The 26090-nt window shown below is 35.1% G+C and overlaps 1 protein-coding gene across 1 annotated transcript; it reads right to left on the reverse strand.

Moving 5' to 3' along the window:
* Window positions 1–50: 50 nt before the first annotated feature.
* On the reverse strand, window positions 51–25158 carry LOC124362174 (BRCA1-associated RING domain protein 1-like). Its single transcript, XM_046816426.1, has 8 exons — window positions 24763–25158; window positions 19978–20160; window positions 14508–14943; window positions 9349–9429; window positions 8041–8237; window positions 5334–5516; window positions 3380–3611; window positions 51–830 (listed from the first exon to the last, which is right to left on the reverse strand). The coding sequence occupies exons 1-8, from the start codon at window positions 24831–24833 to the stop codon at window positions 504–506; spliced, it is 1710 nt and encodes a 569-aa protein (XP_046672382.1). The 5' UTR covers window positions 24834–25158; the 3' UTR covers window positions 51–503.
* Between the last annotated feature and the right edge of the window lie 932 nt (window positions 25159–26090).

A 26090-nucleotide genomic window follows, 5' to 3' on the forward strand; every position in this document is an offset into this window, starting at 1 on the left:
TAAATTACCAATAGTTAAAAAAAAACAGATAGTGGTTATAAAAAGGCCACTAACTTGAACTCAAGTAATATGTATTATATTAGAAGAACAAACAGTATTTACAACTACAAAATCTGGATGATTCACCCCAACAGGTGCAGTCTATAAATAATAATCTTGCCACACTGCCAGTCACATGTAAGGTTTCTCATACAACAAAAATACAGGCAAACACAACACTATACTATACAACATCACAGTTTATTACTCTACTATTTTAGTTCAATTTTATTAAGTTACAGTATTTAAAAAACAATAGTTTAATTATTTCTGATATTTAAGTTTTAAAACTTATTTTTTGTATTTTATGATGTAAATGTTTTTATACCACAGGCACTATAAGTAATACAAAAGCAGATAAACCGTCCATGTACAAAAGAGAATTTACTGTACATGTCTGTGTTTTAATGACTGAAATAAATTGCTCCAACAGTTTTAATGCTATAAACTGGACTCCATTTAGCTCACAGTTCAACTGAGAATGTTTTAATACATTGCAGAAACCAAAAGAACGAGAACGATTTGACATGCTTCATGTTGTACTTGAGCTTGGGTTCGTTAGGGCCAGGCTGGTAGAGGATGATGTGGCTGACCATTCCGAGGGGCGACTTTGGATCTGTGTGGAACATGACGGTCTGCTCATTGGAGGGGATACGCTCAGCATCACATGGCCGAGCCTGGTACCTGGCACCTGCAGCCTGTATTAAGTCCACTGTATCGCGTCTGCGCAGGGCCGGCCATGTCATCTCCTGCAGTAGAGAAATGTGACAGCCGTCAAACAGACGAGGCAACTGAAATAAAAATTGAAGTTTAGTGTTTGCCACAAAACTTTTAATGGGATCATTTCACAATTTAAACATTTGAAGATTAACATGACCATTACAACTACTAGTTTGGTGATGAAGACCAGAGCCGTCTGAAATGTCTAACCTTCACAAGTTAGGCAATTCTCTGTTTAAAGTTTTTTTTTGCCGATGGAAGATATGTGAAGGAGAAATTTGTAATATAAATAAAATGATCAATAGCAATGTACATAGCTACTACAGTAGAAAGGGTTGATTCAATTGAATTTTGAGTTTAGCTCCAGTTCACCTTCTTTTATCTGGCATCTGGTATCTGACACTGACTCTAACTTGACCCTGGAATCTGGAGTCATGTTCATCTGAGGAGATCCAAAGAAAGTTGCTTCTTCGAAGTAGACTTTCTATGGATCTCTTATGTAGTAACTATGCCTTATGACTGGGGCAATTTCTTGGCTATATCTTTTCATTGGGGCTATGTCTTTTAACTTTGTACTATACATGTGACAATAAAAATATGATGTTTGTAATGCAATGAATTATATTTCTTAAGGGGAGCACGAGGGCATAAATTGAAAAAGATTATTTATTTTTTAAATTTTTTTTATAATTCTACAACTTATAACGAGTAATTTGATGTATAAAACATTATATAAAAACGTTTTAAAGTGTACATAATTAATTTTTGAAATCATTTGTGCAGTGCTTAAATAAGCAAAATTTGCTATGTGTGATTTGATACAGTATACAGTTTATTTCTAAGTTGCTTTGGTTTTAGTTTTTGTAGTCCTGATCATAAAATATCTAAACTGGAATGTCTGGGACATGTCCAGAAAAGAATGGGCACAAGATTGAGAAGACTAAAATCAGAAAACAAACGTATTATTTTGTCTGACGGTAAAGGCTTAGGTGGCAAGAATACACTATCTCAAGCTGTCATTGATCAACTCCAGACCTACTACGGTTTAGCAATAAGAAGGAACACAGACAGTCTCGACAACATGGTGAAAGACATTTGGGCTTTGTACTTCCACAAGATTTCAAGTGACAATGACCCACACTACGGTTTGTGCCCGAAAGGCGAGACAAGTTGGTGCGGATACCAAAAGGCAAATGCTAAAGGTAAGACTTACAGCCACAAAATTAGTATTCCTGTGGCTGTAATGGAATTTATAAAACCAGTTTTTAAAAGTCTATCTGACAAAGAACTGTTGAGGAAATGTTTACACGGCAAGACACAAAATTCAAACGAAAGTGTGAACACGGTTATTTAGTCTAGGCTACCCAAAACCGGCTTTGTTGGACTGAAAACACTACATTTCAGAGTGTATGATGCTGTGTCAGTGTTCAATAGTGGTAATGTAACTAAATGCAAGTTGTTCCAAAAACTAGAGATAAACATTGGAAAGTTTACTGTTTTTAGCATGAAACAAATGGACCATCAAAGCATCGGAGCGTAACTCTTCAGATTTCAAAAAGCAAGCGAGGCAAAAGAAAAGACAAGTGAAGAGAAAGCTGGAAGATAAGGAAGAAGACCCTGATGACCCAAGCTATGCAGCTGACCAGTTTTAGGTACTTTAAACTAAAGTTTTTGCTTACAATTTTATGTATTCATCATTTTTTGCCGTCTCCTGAAAAAAACAGGTTTTGTAAACTTTGAACGCAGATTCCTCAGGAACTACTGCATTTATTTCAACCTAATTTTTACCACAATTCACCAACATACTAACGCACTCTTTAACACAGGGAAATATAGATATCCCTAATAGTTCAAAGAAAAAAATTAAATATATTTTTTTTTAATTCAAAAAAATTTATTGTAATATTAAAAAATTTTATAAAAAAATATTAATACATATTCTTTTAAATCCATGTGTTGAAGTGTACTTTAACATGTCTAGAATACCTGGTAAAAAGTTGGCTCAATTATCTTTAATGGTGTGTGAGAAAGCTGTGCTCAAAATATGCAAAATTAACATGGGAAAAATACAACACGTGCTCCCCTTAATCAAAGTTAAGCACTCTGAACATAACTACGCTTCATACAAAGAAAAGGAATTTTCCCACAAATTAAATAAATAAAAATGCCGTTACTTCTTCAGCGTTTCTTACATAACTGTTTTTCAGAATAACTTGCATCAAATTCATGCTATATGCCTGATAACTACTTAACAACTAAATAACAATAACATATTTAACAACGCACAAAATATAACAAATATGATAAAAGCTAATTTTAAAATTTTTAAGGCAAGTCAAATTTAGAAACATAACTAAGTTTAACTAAATACTAACTCTGTCATCTGATCCTGTAATGTAATACAATCTAACTTGGCTAATCTTGAAATCCAGCAGGAATGCATTTTAAACCTTTAGAATAATTAATAATAATAATAAAGTAGTTAGTAATACAGTTGGCATGTAGTACACTTGAAAGGTTTATTTACTGTATTTTATCCCAAAATCCTCAATACTCCAGACAGTTTTCAGTTAAGGCGCAATGATATCCTTCATTCTTAAATCTTACACCGAAGCCTCACCAAGGACTCCCTGTTGAGTCTGGCTTTATGAAAGACATTGGTGTCAGGAAGATCGTCTGTACCACATGGCTGGTAGTTGTCAACAGGCAACAGAGAGTCGGTGTCCAGACATGCCGAGACCCAGTCCACTCCCACCACACTGCAACCACGCAGTATCCCCATCATCACGTCCATTGACCCTTGACACGTGTTCTGTGATGTTTTCTCCACAATGATGTGGGTCACATCATCCCTGTAATCCAACATCCGTGTAGAGGATGATCAACATGGTTAAATCATAATCTTACAAAGTAATTTCTTGTTGGTAGAGAATCTCTGAGAATTCTTATTACTTTCTTTTAGTGAATAAAGGGCTACTCTAAGTTACCCCCAGTAGTTCCTCTCCAACTGCACAGTTGGTAACTTTCACTATTTCTGTGTTATTAGTGCTTTTTGTACTGTGGATTATATAACGTGCTGTGCTGAGTTTTTTTACACAGGATGTCTGGATATGAAAAGGCCAAGCAAGATGGTGATTAATTATATCACCACATATTTGGAAGTAGTACTTATTTCTGGATTGGGCAGGCTTACTGACATAACCCAAAGCCTCACCGAAATCAGACAGTTGCTTTCACTTTCAATAACAACATTCGTTTCTTTGGCAGTATTATATTCCATGATACTGTATATTCCAATATACTCTTAGTACTGTATTCCATACTACCAAATCAAGGATCTGAGGACATACTTACACTAGCATACAGTTATTGATACATGTTCAGGTATCTAAGAAGTGTGCCATAAATACACAAATTCATTCACATCAATAATATGATGGATAGTAGTGTTGACATAGAGAGAGAATAATAAATTGTAACATGTATCACGTTATCACAGCATGGTTACATGTTGGCCAAGATGTGATCACCCCCCAATCCCAAAACCCCAATCACAACACAGATCATTGATGAATAGGTTACAAATTAATGTTTAACCATTAACTTTGTTAACATTACTCTTGTGATTAAATTGATTAAAAACAATTTGTATTAGAAATGTATATAAACCTTTCCTGGGAAAGTTACCATAACATGCTTTTAGTGCTACTGGACTGAATTAATTTGGCCCCTCTGCAGCAAAAGAACACTTATTTTTCAATTTCTAATTTAACCACTCTATTAGAACAAAACTGTTATGTAAAAGTTTTAGTACTTCTAATAACTTGCTCTTGAGCTTTTTTAAAATCTGAAAGCTAATGAGATCCAACTAGATTAAAACAGTTTGGCGTCTTAGCACCAAATATTTTCTAGTAGCAGCAATGAACACTATCGCTAAGACTTTAAGATAGCGGGGAGCGTAACAAACATCCGCTATCCATAAATGATTCAAACCAATAAGTTCCTGATAAGGTGATAGACCTTAGAGGAATGACACTTGCAGGATGACCTCAAATAAGACAAAGACCAGGACAAATATCCCCGGACTGAGCCAGTGGCCACCACCCTGTAACGCGTCGGCCGATACGATTCGGAGATCGCTTAACTCAGGCACTTGCCAGTTTAGAGCTTCAAACTCAACTGTTAGACGTATGACTGTGTACGCACTGAAGAGATTGTCGAATCCTACCATAACTGGATCGACTGTGAATCACTACACTTATTGTGAGTGGGTATCTCCGAAGTACAATGGTGGAAGAATCGCACACCATCTCAGCCACCAACCAAAGCAAGTGATATCACAAGCCACAGTGTGAAATATCAAACATTGTAGTCAATATTTTTAAATTCTCTATAAAGTAGAGATATAAATAAAGTCATTAGACGTAATGATGTTTATGTAAATAAAATAATAATTTACTACATGTGATACGATATTTTCACTAAATTCATTATCTTAGCAAATTGAAAATAATTGTCATATATTTATTTTATAAGGTAGCAAACTGTGTGATAAGCAAAGTAACAAGACTCACGTAAAGGTAGTGTATAGAGTGAGATTGAACTTCTTGCAAAGACTCATGACTTGATTGGTGTGATCTTCCTGGAGTTTGATGGTGAGTACAGCTCTTGGGACAGTAATTATTCTTGGGTGTGGACAGATGGCAACCTTGTCCTCAGCTAACATCAAGGCTCTCATCTCATCATCTGCTATGGATCTGTTAAAACATCAAAGATGTAGTGAGGAATGTAATGTTTCACAAACTGTATTGTAGAACAGATATGAGACAATGGTAAATCTATCTACAGCTACCATAACATGTTTATCTCATCATTTGCTATGAACCTGTTAAAACGTCAAAGATGTAGTGAAGAATGCACATAATGTTTCACAAACTGTACGAGGTGTGTCCAAAAAGTATCCAACCTTGACATCTGGCATGAACTGACGTTACTCAGCGGCAACGGCAATCTGGTTCCCTTCAAAGTACTCCCCTCCACAAGCCACTACCTTATTCCAACGCTCCTCCCACTTCCGGAAACACTCCTTAAATTCATTTTGCGGAATGCCTAACAGGTCCTTCATTGCATTTTGTTTTATTTGTTCAACATCGTCAAATCTTTTTCCTTTCAAAGGAATTTTTAATTTCGGAAACTGTAGGGAGGCTGTCGTAGTTGGTTGATGTCGTGTTTGACCAAAAAACGCTGAATAAGATTTGAGGAATGAGCTGGCGCGTTGTCGTGATGCAGGATCCAGTCTTGTTCACAGTTCAGGTCATTTCCTTCGCACTGCATCTTGTAGCCGCCTTGGTACCTCAAGATAATATTCCTTATTCACAGTCTGGCCTCTTGGAGCATATTCGTGATGAACAACGCCGTCGTGTTAAAAAAAAAACTGTCAGCATTGTCTTGACATTGCTTTGACTTTGTCTTGCTTTTTTCGGCCGTTGCTCTTCGCGAGTTTTCCACTGTGAAGATTGAGCCTTTGTTTCAGGGTCGTAGCCATAAACCCATGACTCATCACCAGTAATAACTTTTTTAAATAGCCCTGGGTCACTTTTTATCAAATCCAGATTGTCCTGTGCGATTTAAAGTCGACAGTTCTTTTGGTCTTCTGTCAGCAGCCGAGGAACAAATTTTGCAGAAACACGGTTCATTTTAAATCTTTGTGTAAAATGTTACAAACTGATGATTTTGGTATTCCTAAATCTTCTTCCAGCTCTCGGACAGTCAATCGATGGTTTTCATTAATTGCTGTACGAACACGTTCAACATTTTCAGCGTTTCTGGCCGTTGAAGGCCTGCCAGATCGGTCATCACTCTCCACTGATATGCGGCCATTTTTAAACCGCCTAAACCACTCTTTTATTTGTGTATAGCCCATAGACACGTCATCATAAACTTTCCGTATGACAGTAATCATCTCTGATGCTGAATGGCAAAGTTTTTGGCAAAATTTAATGCAAATGCGCTGCTCAACATGTTCAGTCATATTGAAATGCGGCACACACACACACAGCAGTACTGTACGGAACAGAGCGCTGTGACTCACTGAGTGACCGGATCGTATTCAATGCCTAATATGGGAAGGAGTAGGCTCGCCCCTACCCTCCAATAACCGGTTCGAGCCGGTCAGTTACACCGCGGCCGCCTACTGGTCGGCGGTCGAATACTTTTTGGACAGACCTCGTATTGCAGAACAGATATGAGACAATGGTAAATCTATCTACAGCTACCATAACATGTTTAGCTCATCATTTGCTATGAACCTGTTAAAACGTCAAAGATGTAGTGAGGAATGCACGTAATGTTTCACAAACTGAAAGAATTAATAATTTTCTATATAGCTACAAACCTGACATAGTGGTGCACACAGAACCTGGACTCAAGAGTGATACTATAATGTGTGCACAACTTGTTAATTACACACTGGTCAGTGCATTTGGCTGGGAAAGACATCTTACAGTAGGAGTTGCTATCTACAAACGAAGTGAGTTACCGACTGAGATACTAAGTCTAGACATAGAAAGTCTCAGTACAGAAATGATATATGAAGTCTCTGCAGTAAAAATAACACTTAACAGAAAAGAAATCGTGTGTTAGACATTTATGGGCCACCAACTGCTGCTATTGGTGAGGCAATAAGTATAATAACTTACGTGTTAGATCAGATACACCCTCAACATTTTAACATATTAATAGATATTAACATAAACAACCTGCAATCTTGAGTCAATACTCAAGAGATAGGAGAGTCTTCTCAGAAATTCTGGCAAAACCTATGATGTTCCACCAAAATTGAACTGCCACCAACTATAATAAAATGGCACAGGACTTTTCGCATAGGAATTAATAAAAAAGCATAGTAAAAAGGAGAGTTAATATCTGTGTATAATTAAATTTTCATCTATCTATACCTGCATAAATACAAATATAAAATCTGGTGACTTTCTAATGTATCAAACAGTTCAAATAGTAACTGCCAGAGTATAAAGATTTAAAGGACTGTGTTATTGAGTGCAGTACGCTGATACAGGATTATGATGATGAGTGCAGTGTGCTGATACGGAACTGTGTTGTTGAGTGCGGTACACTGATACTTACAGGACTGTATTGTTGAGTAGTACACTGATACTTACAGAGCTGTGTTATGTGTGCGGTATGCTGATACAGGGCTATGTTGAGTGCGATATGCTGATACTTATAAGGCTGTGTTGTTGAGTCCAGTACGCTGATACTTACAGGGCTGTGTTGTTGAGTACAGTACGCTGATGCATGTCTGCTCCATGTCTCAGAAGAAGCTGCACCATGATCTTGTTTTTGCGCACCACTGCTTCCACGAGTGCAGTGGTATTCTGATTAGCCGGAGTGTTCACTGCTGCCCCAGCCTCCAGCAGTGCTCTCACTATCTCCAGATGTCCTTGACCGACCGCATCACACTACAAAAGCCCATCACACTCCAGGTATCTGTTACTTTATAGTAAGTGGCAATATAATTACCAAGAATCATCATGTGGGGCTGAGTGTTAACACTGCTAGTCCAGAATTGCTATTTAACGTAGCGTACTTTAGGTAGTCCAGTATTGCTATTTAACATAGCGTACTTTAACTAGTCCAGTATTGCTATTTAACATAGGGTACTTTAGCTAGTGCTGTATTGCTATTTAACATAACGTACTTTAGCTAGTCCAGTATTGCTATATAAGACTTTCTGCCTCTAGTATCAATGTTACTCTACAGTATGTGGTAATATCATTACCATCAATCTCCCTGTTGGACGGAAAGTGTTAACATTGTGTTCATTTATGCCAGATCATATCCTTGGGCTCCAAGTTCTCTTTTGGTATTTAAATAGTATTCCACTAAATAATTCACAGTTTTCTCAAATATAAACATAATGTGATGATTTTTGTTTTACTATGTAGGCAAAAGTTAATCTATAACAAAAAAGTAAAGTATATGTATAGCTGAGTTATGATCTTTTAAATATTAGAGCATGTTGGAAATCCGCACCTGTAAGTACATAAGTAGACTCTCATATTTGGTAAAAAAACTTTTGCCTGGTGTAACAAATCAAATAAAGATAGATAATCTATTTTAATTTGATTTATTATGTATAAAATTAGACTAAATAAAATGCTGCTGTAAGTCAACATTTAGTAACAAAATAATAAATATTCGAAAAGCTAATCTAGTCTACCCATGGCACTTTCCATAAGTACCGGCGGAAAGACCTCATTGGCTTTTGGCACTCAAACGGTTAATACAGGAAAATGTACGTTACATTGTTACCATAATCAGGTCATATAATACAGAGGCCTTATGAAACTATGAAATGTAAATTATAATGTAAATAATAATTTAATAATGTAAATAATCATAATGTAAATTATGAAACCAATTTACAGCATGTTTTCTGGAAATTGGCCTGGAGTTGCCTACCTGGAGAAACATTAAGATATAAAACATCCTTGAGTATGAAAACAGTTCAACAGACTAATACTACATAAAGTGATAACTACTGTGGCAAAGTAATAATTATATACATACCAGCGGAGTCCAATCTGCATAATCTTTTACATTGGGTTCTGCACCTTCTCTCAGTAATCGCTGAACCAAGTCCAATTTCCCCTGAATAAATAAAAATGTAACTGATAAATATTAAAAAATTGAGAAAATAAAAATATTAAGATAAAACTATTACAGTGTACACATAACAGATTTTCTTGTAAAATATAACTTTACAATGATTGTTATCAGTTTATTAGCCAGTGGTTAATTTCAGTGGGAACGCAAGGGAACGGCGTTCCCTTACCTCCCAAGAGTGCCGGAACACAAGGGAACGCTTTTTAAAACTACGAGTACAAGTTTTAGTTAAAAAAATTGTAGGTAGGATCAATATTATGCTATGCTTTGCTTGCGAATGACTCGTAAGCAGATAGTAAAACGCCCGTACAAGCAGTTGTGAGCTGTGCTGTGATGAGTCTTGCACGGAATCAGGCAGGAGGAAGGTGACGGGCGAGTCATCCTAGTTCGCGCGCATGCGCGGCTGTGCCTCTCAATAACAAAGCAATACCCACCCCACCCCCTTCCTTTCCCCCCTCCATTCCTTCACCGCGCCACCGCCCCAGTGATCACAAGTGTGTTGACTAGTTGACTTGACCTTGGTGTGTTTCGCGTTTAAGTTACAAGTTGCATCGCATCCCATCACGCTTAAGTTCGTTTTTGAGGTGTAGGTCGTTGATTGTGTTCGTGTTTATGCTTATTAGTGCTGGTGCAGCTAAATAGTTTCCTAATTGACTATGACTACCAGAAAAAATTGTTGATTTCTTTAAACCTAACCCTAAGAAACAAAAAGGTTATGCGAATAATGAGAACTGCAGTTCGGAAGCATTGACTACAACTTCAATTGTTGATCAAGATAAAAAAGAAGACGCAATCGGGATCAATGAGGATAATTGCGATTACCATTCCCCCTTCGACTTCCTCGTCGGTCAAAATAGTATCCAGGTTGGTGGGTTTGGGATCTGATGCAGACGAAGCTAAGGTTAGTAATGAAAATAATGATTTTGTTAATAGGGGTGTGAACAGCCAGTTTGTTGGTCTGAAGAACAAATTGTTGAATTTAAAGCTAAAAATCCATGGTTAATTGTGAACAGAGAACTAGGTTGCAACGTTTGCCGTAGTGTGAGTACTCTAGGTGCAGAGAAAACGAAGGGCCTAAAGATTAGCGAAGAGTGGGTTTTAGGAACTGTTACCGCTTATGGAAACAATAAAAAAGACCAGCAATCCTCTCTTAGGAAAAAGATATTTTTACACCGTGGGTCTCGAGCTCATTCTTTAGCTGTGAAAAAATACTCATTGAAGCTAAGAAAGATACAATGAAAAAAGCTGTTGCTTCTATGCATAAAGAGCAGCAGATTGTAACTGAGCGCATTTTCCGCACGGCTTATAAGCAAGCTAAACTAAATAGGCCATTTTTTGAGTTTGAAACTGAAATTGATCTTCAAATAATGAATGGCTTAGATATGGGGCGAATCCTACATTCAAATGTTGCTTGCTCCAATATAATTCATAATATTTCTGATGAAATGAAATCAGAATTGATAAATGGCCTAATCAAGTCAGACTCTAAATTTTCCCTGCTTTTGGATGAAGCCACTTCAGTTTCAAACAAAAATGCTTTGGTGGTTTATATCAGAACTGTTCTAAAGGGAATGCAAAACCCTATGACAGTGTTCTTAACACTTTTTGAGCTAAATAGCACAACATCAGCTGGTATATTACAAGAACTTTTTAATCAGTTACAAGCATTAGGTCTAAGCTTTGAATTCATGAAAGACCATATGATTGCTCTAAACTTGTGATGGTGCTTCAGTGCTACTAGGCAAGAAATCTGGCCTTGCTATACAGCTTACTGAAACGTTCCCCAACTTGTTTCATTTGGCATTGTTTGAACCATCGTTTAGAGCTTGCCGTGCACGATTCCATAGAAGAAGTAGCTGGAATCAATCATTTTAAGATATTCATGGATAAAATTAGAAACATGTTTGTTGTTCACCGAAAAAAACAGCAGGAGTTGGCAGAAGTTGCTAAAGGACTAGAGGAGCAAATGTTGAAAAATCGGCCGTGTTTTAGATACTCGTTGGGTAGCCTCCAGCTTAATGGCGGTGAAAGCAGTTTGGACAGATTTTAAAGCTTTGTACAATCATTTCATTGAAGCATCTGAAGACAAACAAAGGGACTTCGAAAGCAACGTTCAACTTACAAAGGGCTTTGTTAGTACATTATCTTCTACAACTTTTGTACACAACCTGGCATTGATGTTCGATGCTCTAGAAGAGTTATCGGATTTTGTCCTTACAGCTTCAAAAATCAAGCCTCAACCTTATCCAAGCCCACAGTGATGTAACACTGTTAATCAAAGTGTTTGAAAAACCGAGTTGAAAACATGGGTAGACGTTCAGTGGAAGCTAAAATTGCTATTGACGATTTGATGTTTCAAGATGTTAAACTTTGTGTAAGATCCAAGATACCTAGTATTCCAGAAAAACAGTTTCTATCGGAGCCTCGCTAACAACTTGACTTCAAGGTTGCTATCATCATCTTCAAATGCGGCTGAACACTACACCAAAATCATGAATGACATCAAAGTGATCCACCCCATGTATTGGCCAAAAGACTTATCCATCACCTACGGAGAATGTGAGATCCAGCGAATCTGCGATAGATTTAAGATTAGCAGCTCTCAGGATATAATTAGAGACTTCAGACACTTCAAGCAGGGACTGAAGCCTATGTTAAGTGGAGAGAAACCTACTATTCTAGAGCAACCGCCGTCGTTTTTAAGAAACTGATTTCCATCATAAATAGTATTGCAGTGTCTAGTGCTGAATGTGAATGTGGGTTTTCTGCAATGAATCTAATTATGTCTCCTCTTAGATCTTCACTCTACATTAGCACTGTTTGCGATTTATTGCGGATCAGGCTCCTAGGACCTCCTGTGGCTAGATACAATCCCGAGCGACACGTCAAAACCTGGCTGGCGAAGGGACACCATTCTGCACTTGACACCAAGTCAAAACAACGAGGGCAGAAAACTTACCATGAAGACAGCATTGCATTGTGGGAACTTTTTTCCTAAATCTGTTTTTTAAATATTCTTTTAGAATTTCAGAACATTAAGTTTTCATTAAAATAAACTAGCCTATGCCTAACTTATAGTTGTGTTCTGAACTCAAGTTTCTGAGTTCTTTTTTGTACTTACAGTTAGTTTTGTGTATTGTTGTTTTGTTTCTTTTGTAGTTTTCACTTTAAAATATTAAACAAACAACTAAAACTAAGTTTACCAACAGTCTTGGCATTGCCTTACAATATTATACTACAAATCCGTACATATTTGTTATAATAACTAATAAGCAAATAAAATAATCAACCTTAACTTTTTAAAACTACACTAAATTTTTAAAAATGAAACCGTGTTACTCCACTCTGTGTGTCATTTATTTTGTGTGTAATTAAACGCTTCCTTTTCCTTTCCAAGAAGTTGGTTTATTTTGAATGTATTAATATTGTTTTGTACCCATAAGGTATGCAATTTTTTTGTAAAATATGCAAACTTGTAAAAAAGATGTTATATTAACAAACATCCATTTACATATTAATATGTATTATTATTACTACTGTAATGTGTATAAATAAAACTGTGAATAAGGCTCAATTTGTTTTTTATTTTTACCATTCATTAAAAAATTAATATTGGCGAGCTTCATTGATTCAAACAAAATGGTCAATGAAAATCAAACCAAATATTTCTGGGAAATTTAAAGTAGGCAACAAGGTGTTAAATGGAGGAGAGTAGAGAGTAAACTTAATAATTTAAATTCATGTTTTTATTTTCTTACATCCTAATCAAGCACCTTAAAGAAAATAAACAGCATTAAAATATCACTTGGTATTTTATAAAAATGAATGTATTATTATGTCTGGGTGGCCTAAAAACAAAGGTTTACAGTTATAATTTTCAAAAGTTTTCCTGGGTGAGGGCCCCCCTCCTTCCTGGGGTGTATTCCATACCCACCGGTCTGAGCTTCCCGCTTTAAGAGTTCCCACACCTAAAATTTTAGAAATTAAGCACTGTTATTAGCAAACGTAATATAAAAAAAAACTCATCATTAATGGACATTTTCAGTCCATAATCTACAAAAGCTCATAAAAGCTTCAATTATTCATTTTCATGAACCAGTTGATCATGAAGTTTTTTTCATTAATAATAGAATTAGAGATAAGAGGTCATACACAAACAGACCTGCAAGGGACATGATTAAAAATACCAAGTGGTACTTATTTTACACATATCTATTTCAAATAAACTCTAGTGGCATGTTCTACAGGCTGAGAAGGTTTCAAATTGCTGCTGACTTAAAATATACTTTGTTCTATGTGTTATCTGTCAATTAGAATTAGCACATAAGCCTGTTTCTTAAGTCCCTTTCTCAAATCCTTTTCAAGGACAGTCTTTAACAGTTTGAGTTGTCCTAAAAGTAATTCGTAGAGATTACGGTGCATAAAGATATTTTCAGCGATACTCCAAAAGATGTTTCTACACATTTTGACATCATACCCATCTCACGTGTGTGCGAGTCATGTACTATCATAGAGGGTGATATTAAATACTTGGCTGTATTAAGCTTTAATTTATTCAGAGATTCCCATGACAAACCGTACAAACAGATATGAATTTTTAAACTAAAATTACTATCTCCCAGCCCCTGGTTATAAAACATCAATCCTTAACAGTCTGTAATATCAAAAATATAATCAGCAAAGATTACAGTGTCCATATACAAAAACTTTCCAACATTACCCCAAACGCCTTAATCTTAAAATTCAGTATAAATGTTGTAACTAGAGGTAATCACACTAACGCATCCGACTAGATATTATAACTAGTGCTTGATTTCTAGAACTAGAGATAACACTAACACATTCTGCCACAAATTATAAACAAGTGCTTGATTTCTATAACTAAAAATGACATATTTTTTTTAACTTATCAGGTACAGGAGAAAGTGTTCTGCACCAACCAAAAGAGCTTATTTTATTGTTAGAGAGGGTGAGACAGGAATACTGTTCAGGTGTGTTACACCTCAAATTGAGCATATTTTGATATGACTTGAGTAGAGAGATATTGTATGAAATTTTCTTACCTGTCTGCAAGCTATTTGTAATGGTGTTTCACCTTTTACATTAACTTTATTTGTACTTTGAGACTTTTTAGCAGAAAACAAAACATGGGATTTCACATTTGAGGTTTTAGATGGTGCTTTTGGGGTGAGAGTTCCTGTTTTACAAGCATCTGTTTTCATTTTTTTCGATGAAACAACACACCTTTTCCTTTCCTTTGAATCTTGTGTTGGTGTGCAATGGCTATTGGGCAACTTTCTCACATTTCTTTTTGGAGTTTTAATTTCTGTTTGATTACTTTTAATACTGACACCTTCTTCAATTGATTCAGTACTGGCTTTTGTTGAAGGTTTAATAGGTTTAGAACCATTTTTAATACAATTTTCTTCCAAACTAGCAGTTGAATTTCTTGATGTTTCTTTTGTCTTTTTGATATCCTCACTTTTTTCGACGTTCTTACTGCCAATCAAAAACATGAAATTAACAATGGTTTATTTAATAACAAACCAACTACACTAGTTAGTACAATAAAGATATTATTGCATAGGATACATTTTTTTTATTTTGTTTACCATAGTAATGCGTCTGCACCATCTGATGTCCTAGTGTGAAACTGTACTCACTAACACCCACCAATCAAGGAAGCCATCCCTCTCAGAGCCATTGCTTATATTAGTAAAAAAAATGTTTATTAAAGCCTTGTGTACGACTTGTATGATTTGTACATTAGTACTATGCCACTGCTGTTTCGATTTTTTTATCTCCAGCATCCTCTTTAAGTTCCAGAAAACGTTATACGCTCTGCAGAAACCATCTTATAAATTGTGTCCAGCGAGAGTTGCCAGCTATTCACCTCAAGGTACTGAAGGAAACTTGGACACGCTCAGAATATTCATAGTGACACTATAAGTTGTCAATCTTAAGGCGCTTTCACACCGCAGTCTGCAACAAAAAAGTCGGCAATTTTTAGGAATGTTTGCAACTTTTTAGTTGCAGATTTAATTGTTGGCAACACAAAAATTGCCAACAAATTTAGTGTGTGCGCTATTTTGCTCTGTTTGCAACTTTTTTAGGGACTAGGCTAGTTTCTATCAAGATGTGGAAAGTGCAGGATGTGGTTGCTGCTGCAAGTGCTTGCTACATTTTAGCTACGCAACCAACGCCAAGAAGATTCTGGGTGAGGCCATCGCTATGGGCTAGAAGTAGATATAGTGGTAGTGCGCTTTTGGATGATTTGAAAAAGGATGGACACTGATCCAATGTCAGGTGAACTGAAAACCGATGAGAGTTTCAAGAACTTTTTTAAGAATGGCAAGTAGTGACTTTGTACATTTGCTACTTTCAGTTGGACCAAGGATTGTCAGAAAAAAGACACTAATTATCGACTTGCCCTTCCCGCAAAAGAAAAAATTAGCAGTGACACTACGTTTTTTAGCCAGTGGTGATTCCTACACAAGCCTAAGTTTCTTATTTAAAATCTCCAAAAGTGCTATTTCGGAGTTTGTTCCACAAGTGTGCGAGGCATTAATAGATGTGCTGAAGGACAACATAAAAGTAAGTACAGTAATTACTTTAAAAAATTGTATTTATTCAATCAAATGAACAAAATAGTTATATAAAGTTATTTACAAATTAGTCAAAGTGTAAGAGTTGGAGTTTCTGTATCGTCAGAAAGAAAATGATCAAGCAAAGACACAGATGCATCTGTTTCATATGACATTCTTGAAGGCGTAGAGATGTTAGGAGTTGGCTGGTTCGAGGGAAGGTTGGCAATTTCCAGATCAAATAGTGCCTGGTTAATCCTGTGTTTTGTCACTGCCATTTGCCCGTAGATCAGTACATTTACGTAATTGGCCAGCGACGTACTCCCCAAAAACATCAAACTCGTCCCTTGATTTTATTTTTGTCTCCTAAATTCTTCATTACAGAAAGCGCTTCTTGTGCAACAGGGTTATACCGCCTTCTCTTTGGTGGCTTTGTCAATGTGCTCTGTGGAGCGGTGTTGACGGGCCTGGACTTGGCGTATCCAAAGTCGTGTCAGCAGATTCATCAATATTCTGTAACAAAGACCGCTATTGTAAAAAACCTCCGCGCATTATTAAAACCCAGCCCGCTGCATCTGCGGCATGGACGTATGAAGGGGGAGGGGCCGTATAAGAGAAGATCCATAAAATTTTACAAAGATGTTTTGAGTTTATTTTATATATAATTCCATTTATTGAAATAAAACGAAAAAAAGTTTGGAAAGCTTCTATATTTCGTGGGATTCTATACCCACATCTTCAGGAAACATAATATAAATATAAACGAGAAATAGCTAAACAATATATTTAAACATGTTTGGCAATAGCTTCTCCTTATCCTTATGAAATATAACGAATCTGTGCCCTGTCATCTGACTCTAAGGTGATTAGTTGTTTTGTCCAATGTATTTCTTATTACAAAATTTGCAATTAATTTGATAACTTACATTCTTAGAGTCACAACATAGATTGGCAATTATAGGATATGTTAGACCAGTTACGTTATATATATTATAATATTTCACTCATTGAGATAAAGGAACATTATATTTATTATATATACATAACTTTTATATATAATTTTTAATATATATATATATATAACAGTTGTTAATGGTAACTATTTATCAATTTTGTTTCTTGGTTTTCAGCTACCATTATCAAAAGGCGAGTGGTTACACTTATCTGAGCAGAACAACCAACTATGGAAATTTCCCCAATTGCATTGGAAGCATGGATGGAAAACACGTGATGATACAAGCACCAATAAATTCAGGAAGTGACTACTTTAATTATAAGGGGTTTTTTGCATTGTTCTATTTGCTGTTGTGGATGCCAAGTACTGCTTTACGTATGTGTCAGTTGGATGCCAAGGACAGTTATATTGATGGTGGAGTGTTTGAGCATAGTAACCTTAATAAACTTTTGAAAAATTCAAGTTTGGGCATTCCAAATCCGTCTCGTTTACCAGGCAGATCTATGTCCATACCATATGTACTATTTGCGGATGATGCCTTTTCCCTTGCGTCAATATATAATGAAACCATTTCCAGGTTTACATCGTATAGGCAGTCCCAAAACGAGTTTTCAACTACCGACATTGTCGTGGACGGAGGGTAGTAGAAAACGTATTTGGGATTGTATCGGTTGTGTTCCGAGTTCTAAGAAAACCACTGATGTTACAACCCGAAAACGCAGAAGGAGTTGTCTTGGCATGCACACACTTACACAACTTTTTACGAACTAGCGAGGCATCTCAAGGATCCTACACACCACCTGGGTCATTTGACTATGAGGATCAAGCAACACCAAAATTAGTCCCTGGTCAATGGAGGGCTGATGGATGCCCTCTGAAACACTAGTGCGTTTGAAGCGAATTCCAAAGAAACCTTCTGAAATAGCAAAGGAAATTCGAGGAGAGTTCACAGTATACTTTAACAGTGCAGAAGGTGCTGTTCTCATGGCAGAATCAACAATGAGTGCAGAAGCTACAGTGTATACCACGAACATGCTGGTACGAGAAGCAGATAAAATCTATGCAGATGTAATGTTCATTTTAATGTTTATGTAATGTTCTATGTTATCTGTTCATTTTAAATAATTTAATTTTGATGTAAGCAAATGTTAGCCAAAATTGGATTTCGAAACGAATATTGTACAACGTACATGTGGTATATTAGTAGATTATATGTAAAATAAAGTGAATTTGACCTAAACAACAGACATTTAGTAGACTTTCTGTTAGCTATTAGCCTTTTCGTAATGTGCATTGTATTATTATTACTCCTGTATTGTTTTTAAACATAAAATAAAACTTAAAAATGTTTTTTAAAAAACAGTTGTTTAATACGAAGTGCTCGTAAAATTAAATCCACTCTATAAACTTTGTACACTCTCTTACCTCAGGCATGCTATCATGTTTTGCAGTATCACGACAGTGACGAGGAGCTGTAGTGTCTTTTAAATACATCAAGTGGTCCAGGGCAAACCATTTCCTCTTCTCTGAATCAACGCCAGAGCCACTCTTTGTTTTTTTGTTTTCTCGCTTAAATTGAGTTGTTAAATTTCGAATTTTTGTTTTGACATCTGCTTTCGTTTCTCAATTAGTTCATCAGCGATCTCCAGCCAAGCACAAATTTTTCTTATTTTTGTCTTTGTAAGTAGCTGTTTGTGGCGTTCCAAAGAAGCGGCCTTTCCCTGTACATTTCTATTAGTTTTTAAATACTTTGTCCTTAGACCAAACCAATTCGTCGAAGGTTCCTTCAGCAGCATCCTCCATCATCAGTTACTACTGAACCACAACTGAATATATAATATAAACAACAAACTGAACCACAACAAAAGCACAAATAGGAGAACAACGAATAGAACGCACGAATAGGTTAGGTTCAGAGACAGACGCAACGAGAGACCAGTAGAGGCGCTGCGCAAGGAGGCAGATAAAAGTCGGCAACTTTTGGCGTTTACTTTTGTTGCAGACAAAGATCAAAAGAAAGTTGCAATATTTTAACCGACTCTGAATGGAAACACGCAATTCTGTCCTGCAACTCGAGGATTTTTGTTGGCAACACGAAAAGTTGGCAACAAATTTATTTGGCGTTTCTAAAAAAGTTGCAGACTTTTATCAAAAGTTGCCGATTTTTTAGTTGCAGACTGCGGTGTGAACGCGCCTTTAAATATATAGATTCGGAAAATTCTGTAGCCAGAGTGTGAAACTAAATATAATGATACAATACAGGTAAGCTGAAACCGTGTGTTAGCAGATATTTATTTATTGTTATTAACAACAACTACCATTCATTTAGGACACATACATTAAGTTGGAATTATCTGTACAAAATGGCAACAATAAAAACATAATTAACAACAGGGCTAGATCATGCCCTAAATACACAAAAAAAAGTAAAAACAGCAATGGCAATGCATTATAAGTACAGAGGAAAAACACATAACAATGTAATGATAAAAAAGATAATGACAAAATAATGTGCTGACAAAACAATACAACAAATCATTTAAAGAACATTGTAATGATTACTACGTTCATGGTTGCTACAATTTTGAACAAAGGCTTCTACTATGCAAAAAAACCAATGTGGCAAGAGCCATAACAATACATTATGATCAACAGTGAGATAAAATTCAATAAGGAGAAAAAATAGTATTACTATCAGTTTGACTGCCAAAATATTTTAAAATTTTAATGGTTACAACAAATTTAAGAAAAATGATTGAAGACTGGGTAAACTAGAAAACTTAAAATTGAATACAGTGTCTGTTCAAATGATTCCAACCAATAGTCTAATCATGTAGTTTATCTCAAGTCCACATGGTGAATCTTTTCATTGATAATGACATGATAATGTAAATAATTCAACATAATGATCGTATATTGTACACCTATATTTACTAGTTTGCGCTGTATCATTATTAAACTAATTATAAATAAGTCAAAATAAACAAATATTACCATTTTGTGATTTCATTAGTAATTTTCATCAAATCCAACATCTTAATCATCATCACATCAGGAACGATTTCTTGTGCCATCACAGTAAAACTGCACTCGGGACATGACCGCATTCTTAGGATGCAATCTTTACAAAATGAGTGCGTGCACCAAAGCATATGTGGATTTACTGGCAACTTTTTACTGAAAAAAAGAAAGATTTTATCATGTTATATTACTACTGTCAGTTTTAAATGACATTAAAGCCTTCCTTCCATTGCAATTTCGAAATAGGTGCATGATAAATAATTATTCTAATCCTACTTACAATATCAGGACTTTGGACTTTAAAAAAGGGATGTAAAAAGACCAGAATTATATTTTAAAAGCCAAATATTTTCAATTTGTTTAACCATATTATCCTCTTCAAAATACTCTCCATTACAACTAATACATTTGTTTAATTGGTGTTCTCAATGTTCGAAACACTTTTTGTAGACATCAATGGCTGACACAGTCCTCCCTCATTTTTTTCTTGACCTCTTAAATGTTGTCATAGGTGTCCTTTCATACCCCTTTTAATGTATGAAAATAATCGCACGAAGCCAGGGCAGACGAGTAAGGTGCATGGGCAGCGGAACCCTGCCATTTCGAGAAAAGAAATGTCTAACAGAGATAGCTGTTTGTGCAGGTGCATTATTGTGGTGGAAGAAACAGTCTCCTGTCTGCCACAAATTGGATCTTGATTGACAAACACTATTGCTCCTTTCTTCTTAAAACTACCAAATAAAAATTTTGATTGATGGTCTGACCTGGGGGAAAAACTCCAAATAAACTATGCCCATGATAATAAAAAAAGAAAACCAGCATTGTTTTGATATTTGATTTGACGTTTTTTTAGACATGGTGACGATGACATATTGAATGTTCCTTTGTTTCTCGGTCATAACCGTAACAGAATGACCCATTACCAATAATGATCTTTGACAGAAGACCTGTAACAGTTTAAAAGCTGTTGTTTCAAAAAGAAAACACGTTTCAACTCAATATTCCTTTTCATTGTAATTTAAAACCCAAGGAACCATCACAAATGATGAAACATGAACAAAACAGTTACAGCATAAAAAATCACTCCATTGAACATAACAAGCCAGGTAGACTATACAGGTGACATTGAACTGGCAATTTACTGTATACACTAGTACACAATCCCTCCCCCCTACAGGAGTGTTATTTCACTTACTTTTCGGCATCCTTTCATTGACCAGAAAAGCTTTATTGTATACATTTACAATAAAAAAAAAAACAATTGGATTCAAGCAAAATTTTTAAAATTACTCCACAGTCTTATTAATTACGACATCTCCATTCATAAAGATCAACTTAAAACTGTAATTATATATCTTGTATTTGCATTGTATATCATAAAATAAAACAATAAACTTTGAGAAATAGAACTCTTCTTCAAGTGATACATTATTTAGTTTGTTACATTTTATAAATAACACACATAGCCTAGTTTTGTATTCATTATTGAATTATTAATTTTTTACACATAAAAACAACTGAACATTTCTGTTATTCGTTACACATGTACATCACCATTGTACTTGCGGTCATTACTCAAATACCATATAAATAATATTACATGGTTTGAATTAATTTGGAACAATATGGTTATTCAATACATTAAAGAGAACTGGCAATAATTAATTATAAATAACTATAACTGTAATGTTTTTATATTTGGAAGTTTAGGTAGCCTGTTTCTAATTGATAATTTGGTATCCCGATTCGACAGTGCTGGGCTTACTATAGGATATGGCAGCCGTGATGAGTAATTTATTGGATTTAGGCATTGCATGAAAACATTTTAAAATTACACACAATACTATATAAAATTTCTGGTCAAAGTATGATAAGCAGACCCGGTTTTTATATCGCTTATTACAATCATCAATACTTTACATATCGAATAACAGAACTATCAATCGATATCAACGTATCTAAAATACTAAATTAAAGTCACATGTTTCAAATTAATATAAATAATTTAATAAACACGTAATGTCATAAATAAGAAAGGAATCGTAACCATTAATCAAACGATAAAATTATGACAGGTGAAAAGAAAAAAAATATAATTTAAATAATAAAGAAAACACAATAACAAAACAAACATCTTGAAACCAAGAAAGACACAGTAAATCATCTTTTAGTGTTCTGTAGAACATTTTTTGTTTAGAATATGAAAATGTATGTACAGTTGGTTCAGATGATTTAGGCAGTTATTTTTCAAATTAATTACTATTGGTTGATAATATCGATGAGTATGATAATTATATACCATTTGATGATTTCAATTAAAAAAAACGGGAGGTAGAGTACAATAAGCGGACCCGGTTTTTATATAGATTAGTAAAATCATCGATAATTAATATTCATTTATGGAATACACGTTTATAATTAATATAATGCTTATTTAGTGATAATCTTATAAATAATAAATTAGCTCTTACGATCAAATAAACAATTAGAACTTGAAATGGTAATTCTGAGCAATTACTTGGTCAACCCCAAACTTTTTCATATTTTACTACGATAATCTAGAGATGTATATGAAATTAAAAAAACATAATTTAGGCCCTGGAAAGTTAATATATGCTTTATACAAATAGAAATTACCTCAGTAATTTGTTTGCAATCGTTGGCCAATAAAATGGTGTTTTGTGTTGCTGAACCTCGGAACGTTTCCCCGCACTTCTCTCCACGAACGCTCAATATGTTGAGTGTGTGCTCCCGTGTCTGGGTCAACAAAATTGTACGTTTGGTTGACGGTCAAATGTGTAAAACAGTTCATGACGTGGAGGTTTCAACAAAGCCCAGATGGCAACAAAACGACAAATAGTTTGCTGTGACAAATTATGATTCTCAAACCACGCATCTTTATACTGCGACACGTATTTTTTACACTGAATTTTGACCTTTTTTTGGTACTTTGGGATTATACCGACCACACCAGTATGAAGAACACAAAAATATAAATTTATAGAAACAAACATGATAGAACGAAAAAACAACTCTTTAATTACAAAATTACAACGATTATCAATTGTTAATGGGGTCAGATTTCGTTATATCCCAACGCTTAAACTTTTTCAATGAACTTAGAACGTTAAAAACGATGTAGTTGAGTAACAGAACTAACATTCCATCAATCAACAAGCATTTCCAGGTATTGTGATCGGTATTGTTGTCGCTGTCATCTTATCTTTCTCGAGAATCCCGATTACGGCAGGCCGCGCGGCATCACATGATTATTTAAGTTTTTGCACGGTACATAATTGCCTTTCCATTACAATTCAATTTATATTTCTGATCAGCCCCTCTAGAATTTGACATTTTACTGATAGGTACTATCTCGAGGGATGTTTTTCTTTCGTTGACATCAGCACGAAGGTGCTGCCGAAGCCCGAGCTGATGGCCGGAGGCACTCACATTTAGGGTGGCGGAGTGTGATCAAGAATAAAAACAAGTTTTGTTTGGTTTTTTTCAATAAAGAGTTTAGTTTTTGTTTGGTAATGTTTGTTTTTGTTGAATTTTTGTGTTTGGAGAAATGTAGGGGTAAAACACGGAAGTACAACAAAGCGACGCACCAGCTGAACGGGCGGCGAGACTGCAATCACGTTATCTACTAGACCGCTCGACTTTGACCTGTGTCTGAGACAATTCCTGTTTTATATTGACGAAATATTGTTCTACGCTAATCTAGTAATCAGCAGAAGCAAAGTGTCAAATAACGATTCATGTTTGGATGTGGTCGGTATAATCCTAAAGTACCCTTTTTTTACTACTATTCACTGACTTGATTCTATTCCAACAGTTAAACAAGTATTTTTATTCATTTAACGTCATCGACCCGCCACATGTTGGACAAACTTGGATGCGTTGCAAAACGCCGTGTTCGTACAAAAAACTATTTAACTTTTCCTGATCTTCACTTGAAACCGTGAAACTAAGTAACGTGTTCTCACACCTGTCACATAAAAAAGGATTATCGGAGGAACCACTAGCCATAACGGTACTGTCACAACTGGCCTTCCGCGGGTCTCCCGCAAGCCACTGTTATCACGTTGACTTTGAACCTTCTTATTGCTCGGCAACCTGTAGGACGGCCTTGCAGGGCTTGAATTATATGTTTCTTGCGTTCTGAAAACATCCTTTTGACCGTAGTAAAATATGAAAAGTTTGGGGTTGACCAAGTAATTGCTCAGAATTACCCTTGAAATATTAAAAAACTCATAAATATTAATAAAATGATAGCAACATAAAAAGCATTTATAATAATACAAAATATGCATAATTATTTATATGTTTTCTCCTGGGTAGCAATGATTAACCACTTTTGAGAAGTTGTTGAAGCATCTTCTCTAGAAAACCGTAGCCTACTTCTTTTCTGTACAAATACTCACAGTTGAACTAAATTTCACTGTCCTTCACAACCTTTCGACTGTCTGTTACTATCTATAAAAGAAAATATGTTTTATTACATGAAAGTGTTTATAGATGATACAAGTTAGTTATTGTTCAAAACACAGTATCGGTTGGTTATATCGAAAGTTATAACTAAGTAATATCGTTTGTCAATATCAATATAAAAAGCCGGGTCCGCTTATCACACTCTACTCAAAACTGAGTTCACTTTTTGTACACTACCCAATTTTTTTCACCTTAACATTGAATCATAATTTTAAAATCAGTTCAAGACCTAGTTACTATTAATATGCTTAATAAAACAAATCTTACCAAATTCGACACTTAAGTTTTGATTCCAGAGCACTTAAAGCAGGTTTAGTGTTAACCCACATTTCGACCATCCCTATTTCAGATTGACTTTGAATCTAAAGCTAATTAAAATAGGCTTCCTAGCCTACTAAAGTCCAGTGTTAACAACTTTTCTAAGAAAACTTTTGATTACTTGACCTACTCTGAAATGTTGATTATTTTATAACTTATATTATATATAATTAATCTTTTTAAACTATTGTTATTTAAACACGGAGATATGTAAACAAACATAAACTGAGTAAGGACAGATAACAATTTGATATTTAGGCAAAATACTAGCCTATCTATAAAATAAAAGAAAATTATAATTAAGTATAGAATAAAATTTGACAGCAAGTTCTTCGGTCGCAATGCCGCCAAGAAGAATCAGCTGATTATAGTTGAGGTTCCAAGAGCAACTTTATTTTCAATATTCCTTCACCTTAATTCAATATTTTTGTCCTATATGAATTTATAGTTGAAAGGAAGTATATACTACAACATGGGCTGGTGAATTCCCTGATTGACTAGTTTCCAATATTGCACTTGTTAAAAAGCAGGAAACATTGCATCATATATTTACAAGTATTTTATTTCTGTATCATGAATTTGTTTGAGGGGCTAAAATAATATGTAGTTGTTTACTTTCGTAGAATATATACTTCTTAGATGTATAGGATGTTTAACTTCAATAGCTAACTCAACTCAATGCTTTAAAAACTATATGTGCTGCTTTTGCTTACCTCTTTGCGGCTTACAACTTTTCACTGGTATAATTAATTGAGTGAATACCCTCAATAAATTCAACCACTGAGAAGCACGTAGAAAACTATATTCTTAAAATTTTTCCTGAATTTTAATTTACTATCACTAGTAAATGAATAAAACATTTTCAAATATAAATTATATCAATCCGAAAGGCCTTGCGCAATAATAAAATTTGTATTGGAAAATGTTTTATTCATTTACCAGTGATAAAACATTAAACCTTTTTTCCAATACTCCAAGATTCTTCATTGCCTGAATTTGATAAATACTTTCATTTTACAGCCAATTATCAATCAATCCGATCATTACACATATCCTAAAGAGTTATGACCAATTTGAAGAAAAAAGACGTCTTTGATACAATTTGACTTCTTTCTATGTATATTTTTTTCCGAAACTACAAAACCGAATCTGATGAAATCTCTTATTAAGTTAAATAGGGATGAGCCTCAGTGGTCCCACTCTACTAGTGGGTTTAGGATTGGTTATGAAAATGTTACAACAAAGCAAATGCCAGAGATTGGGTTAAAATTATAGCA

The sequence above is a fragment of the Homalodisca vitripennis genome, chromosome 5, assembly GCF_021130785.1.
Source record: "Homalodisca vitripennis isolate AUS2020 chromosome 5, UT_GWSS_2.1, whole genome shotgun sequence".
In the NCBI taxonomy this organism is placed as follows: Eukaryota; Metazoa; Arthropoda; class Insecta; order Hemiptera; family Cicadellidae; genus Homalodisca; species Homalodisca vitripennis.

What these genes read in the sequence shown, in the direction of transcription:
- LOC124362174 (XM_046816426.1), bottom strand. Translation starts at nt 24,833, where the DNA reads ATGGTCGAAATGTGGGTTAACACTAAACCTGCTTTAAGTGCTCTGGAA. An exon ending in ACTAATGAAATCACAAAATG is followed by an intron (nt 14,944 to 19,977) that starts GTAATATTTGTT and finishes TTTGATTGGCAG; the next exon opens with TAAGAACGTCGAAAAAAGTG. An exon ending in TACAAATAGCTTGCAGACAG is followed by an intron (nt 9,430 to 14,507) that starts GTAAGAAAATTT and finishes TTATTTATTCAG; the next exon opens with GGGAAATTGGACTTGGTTCA.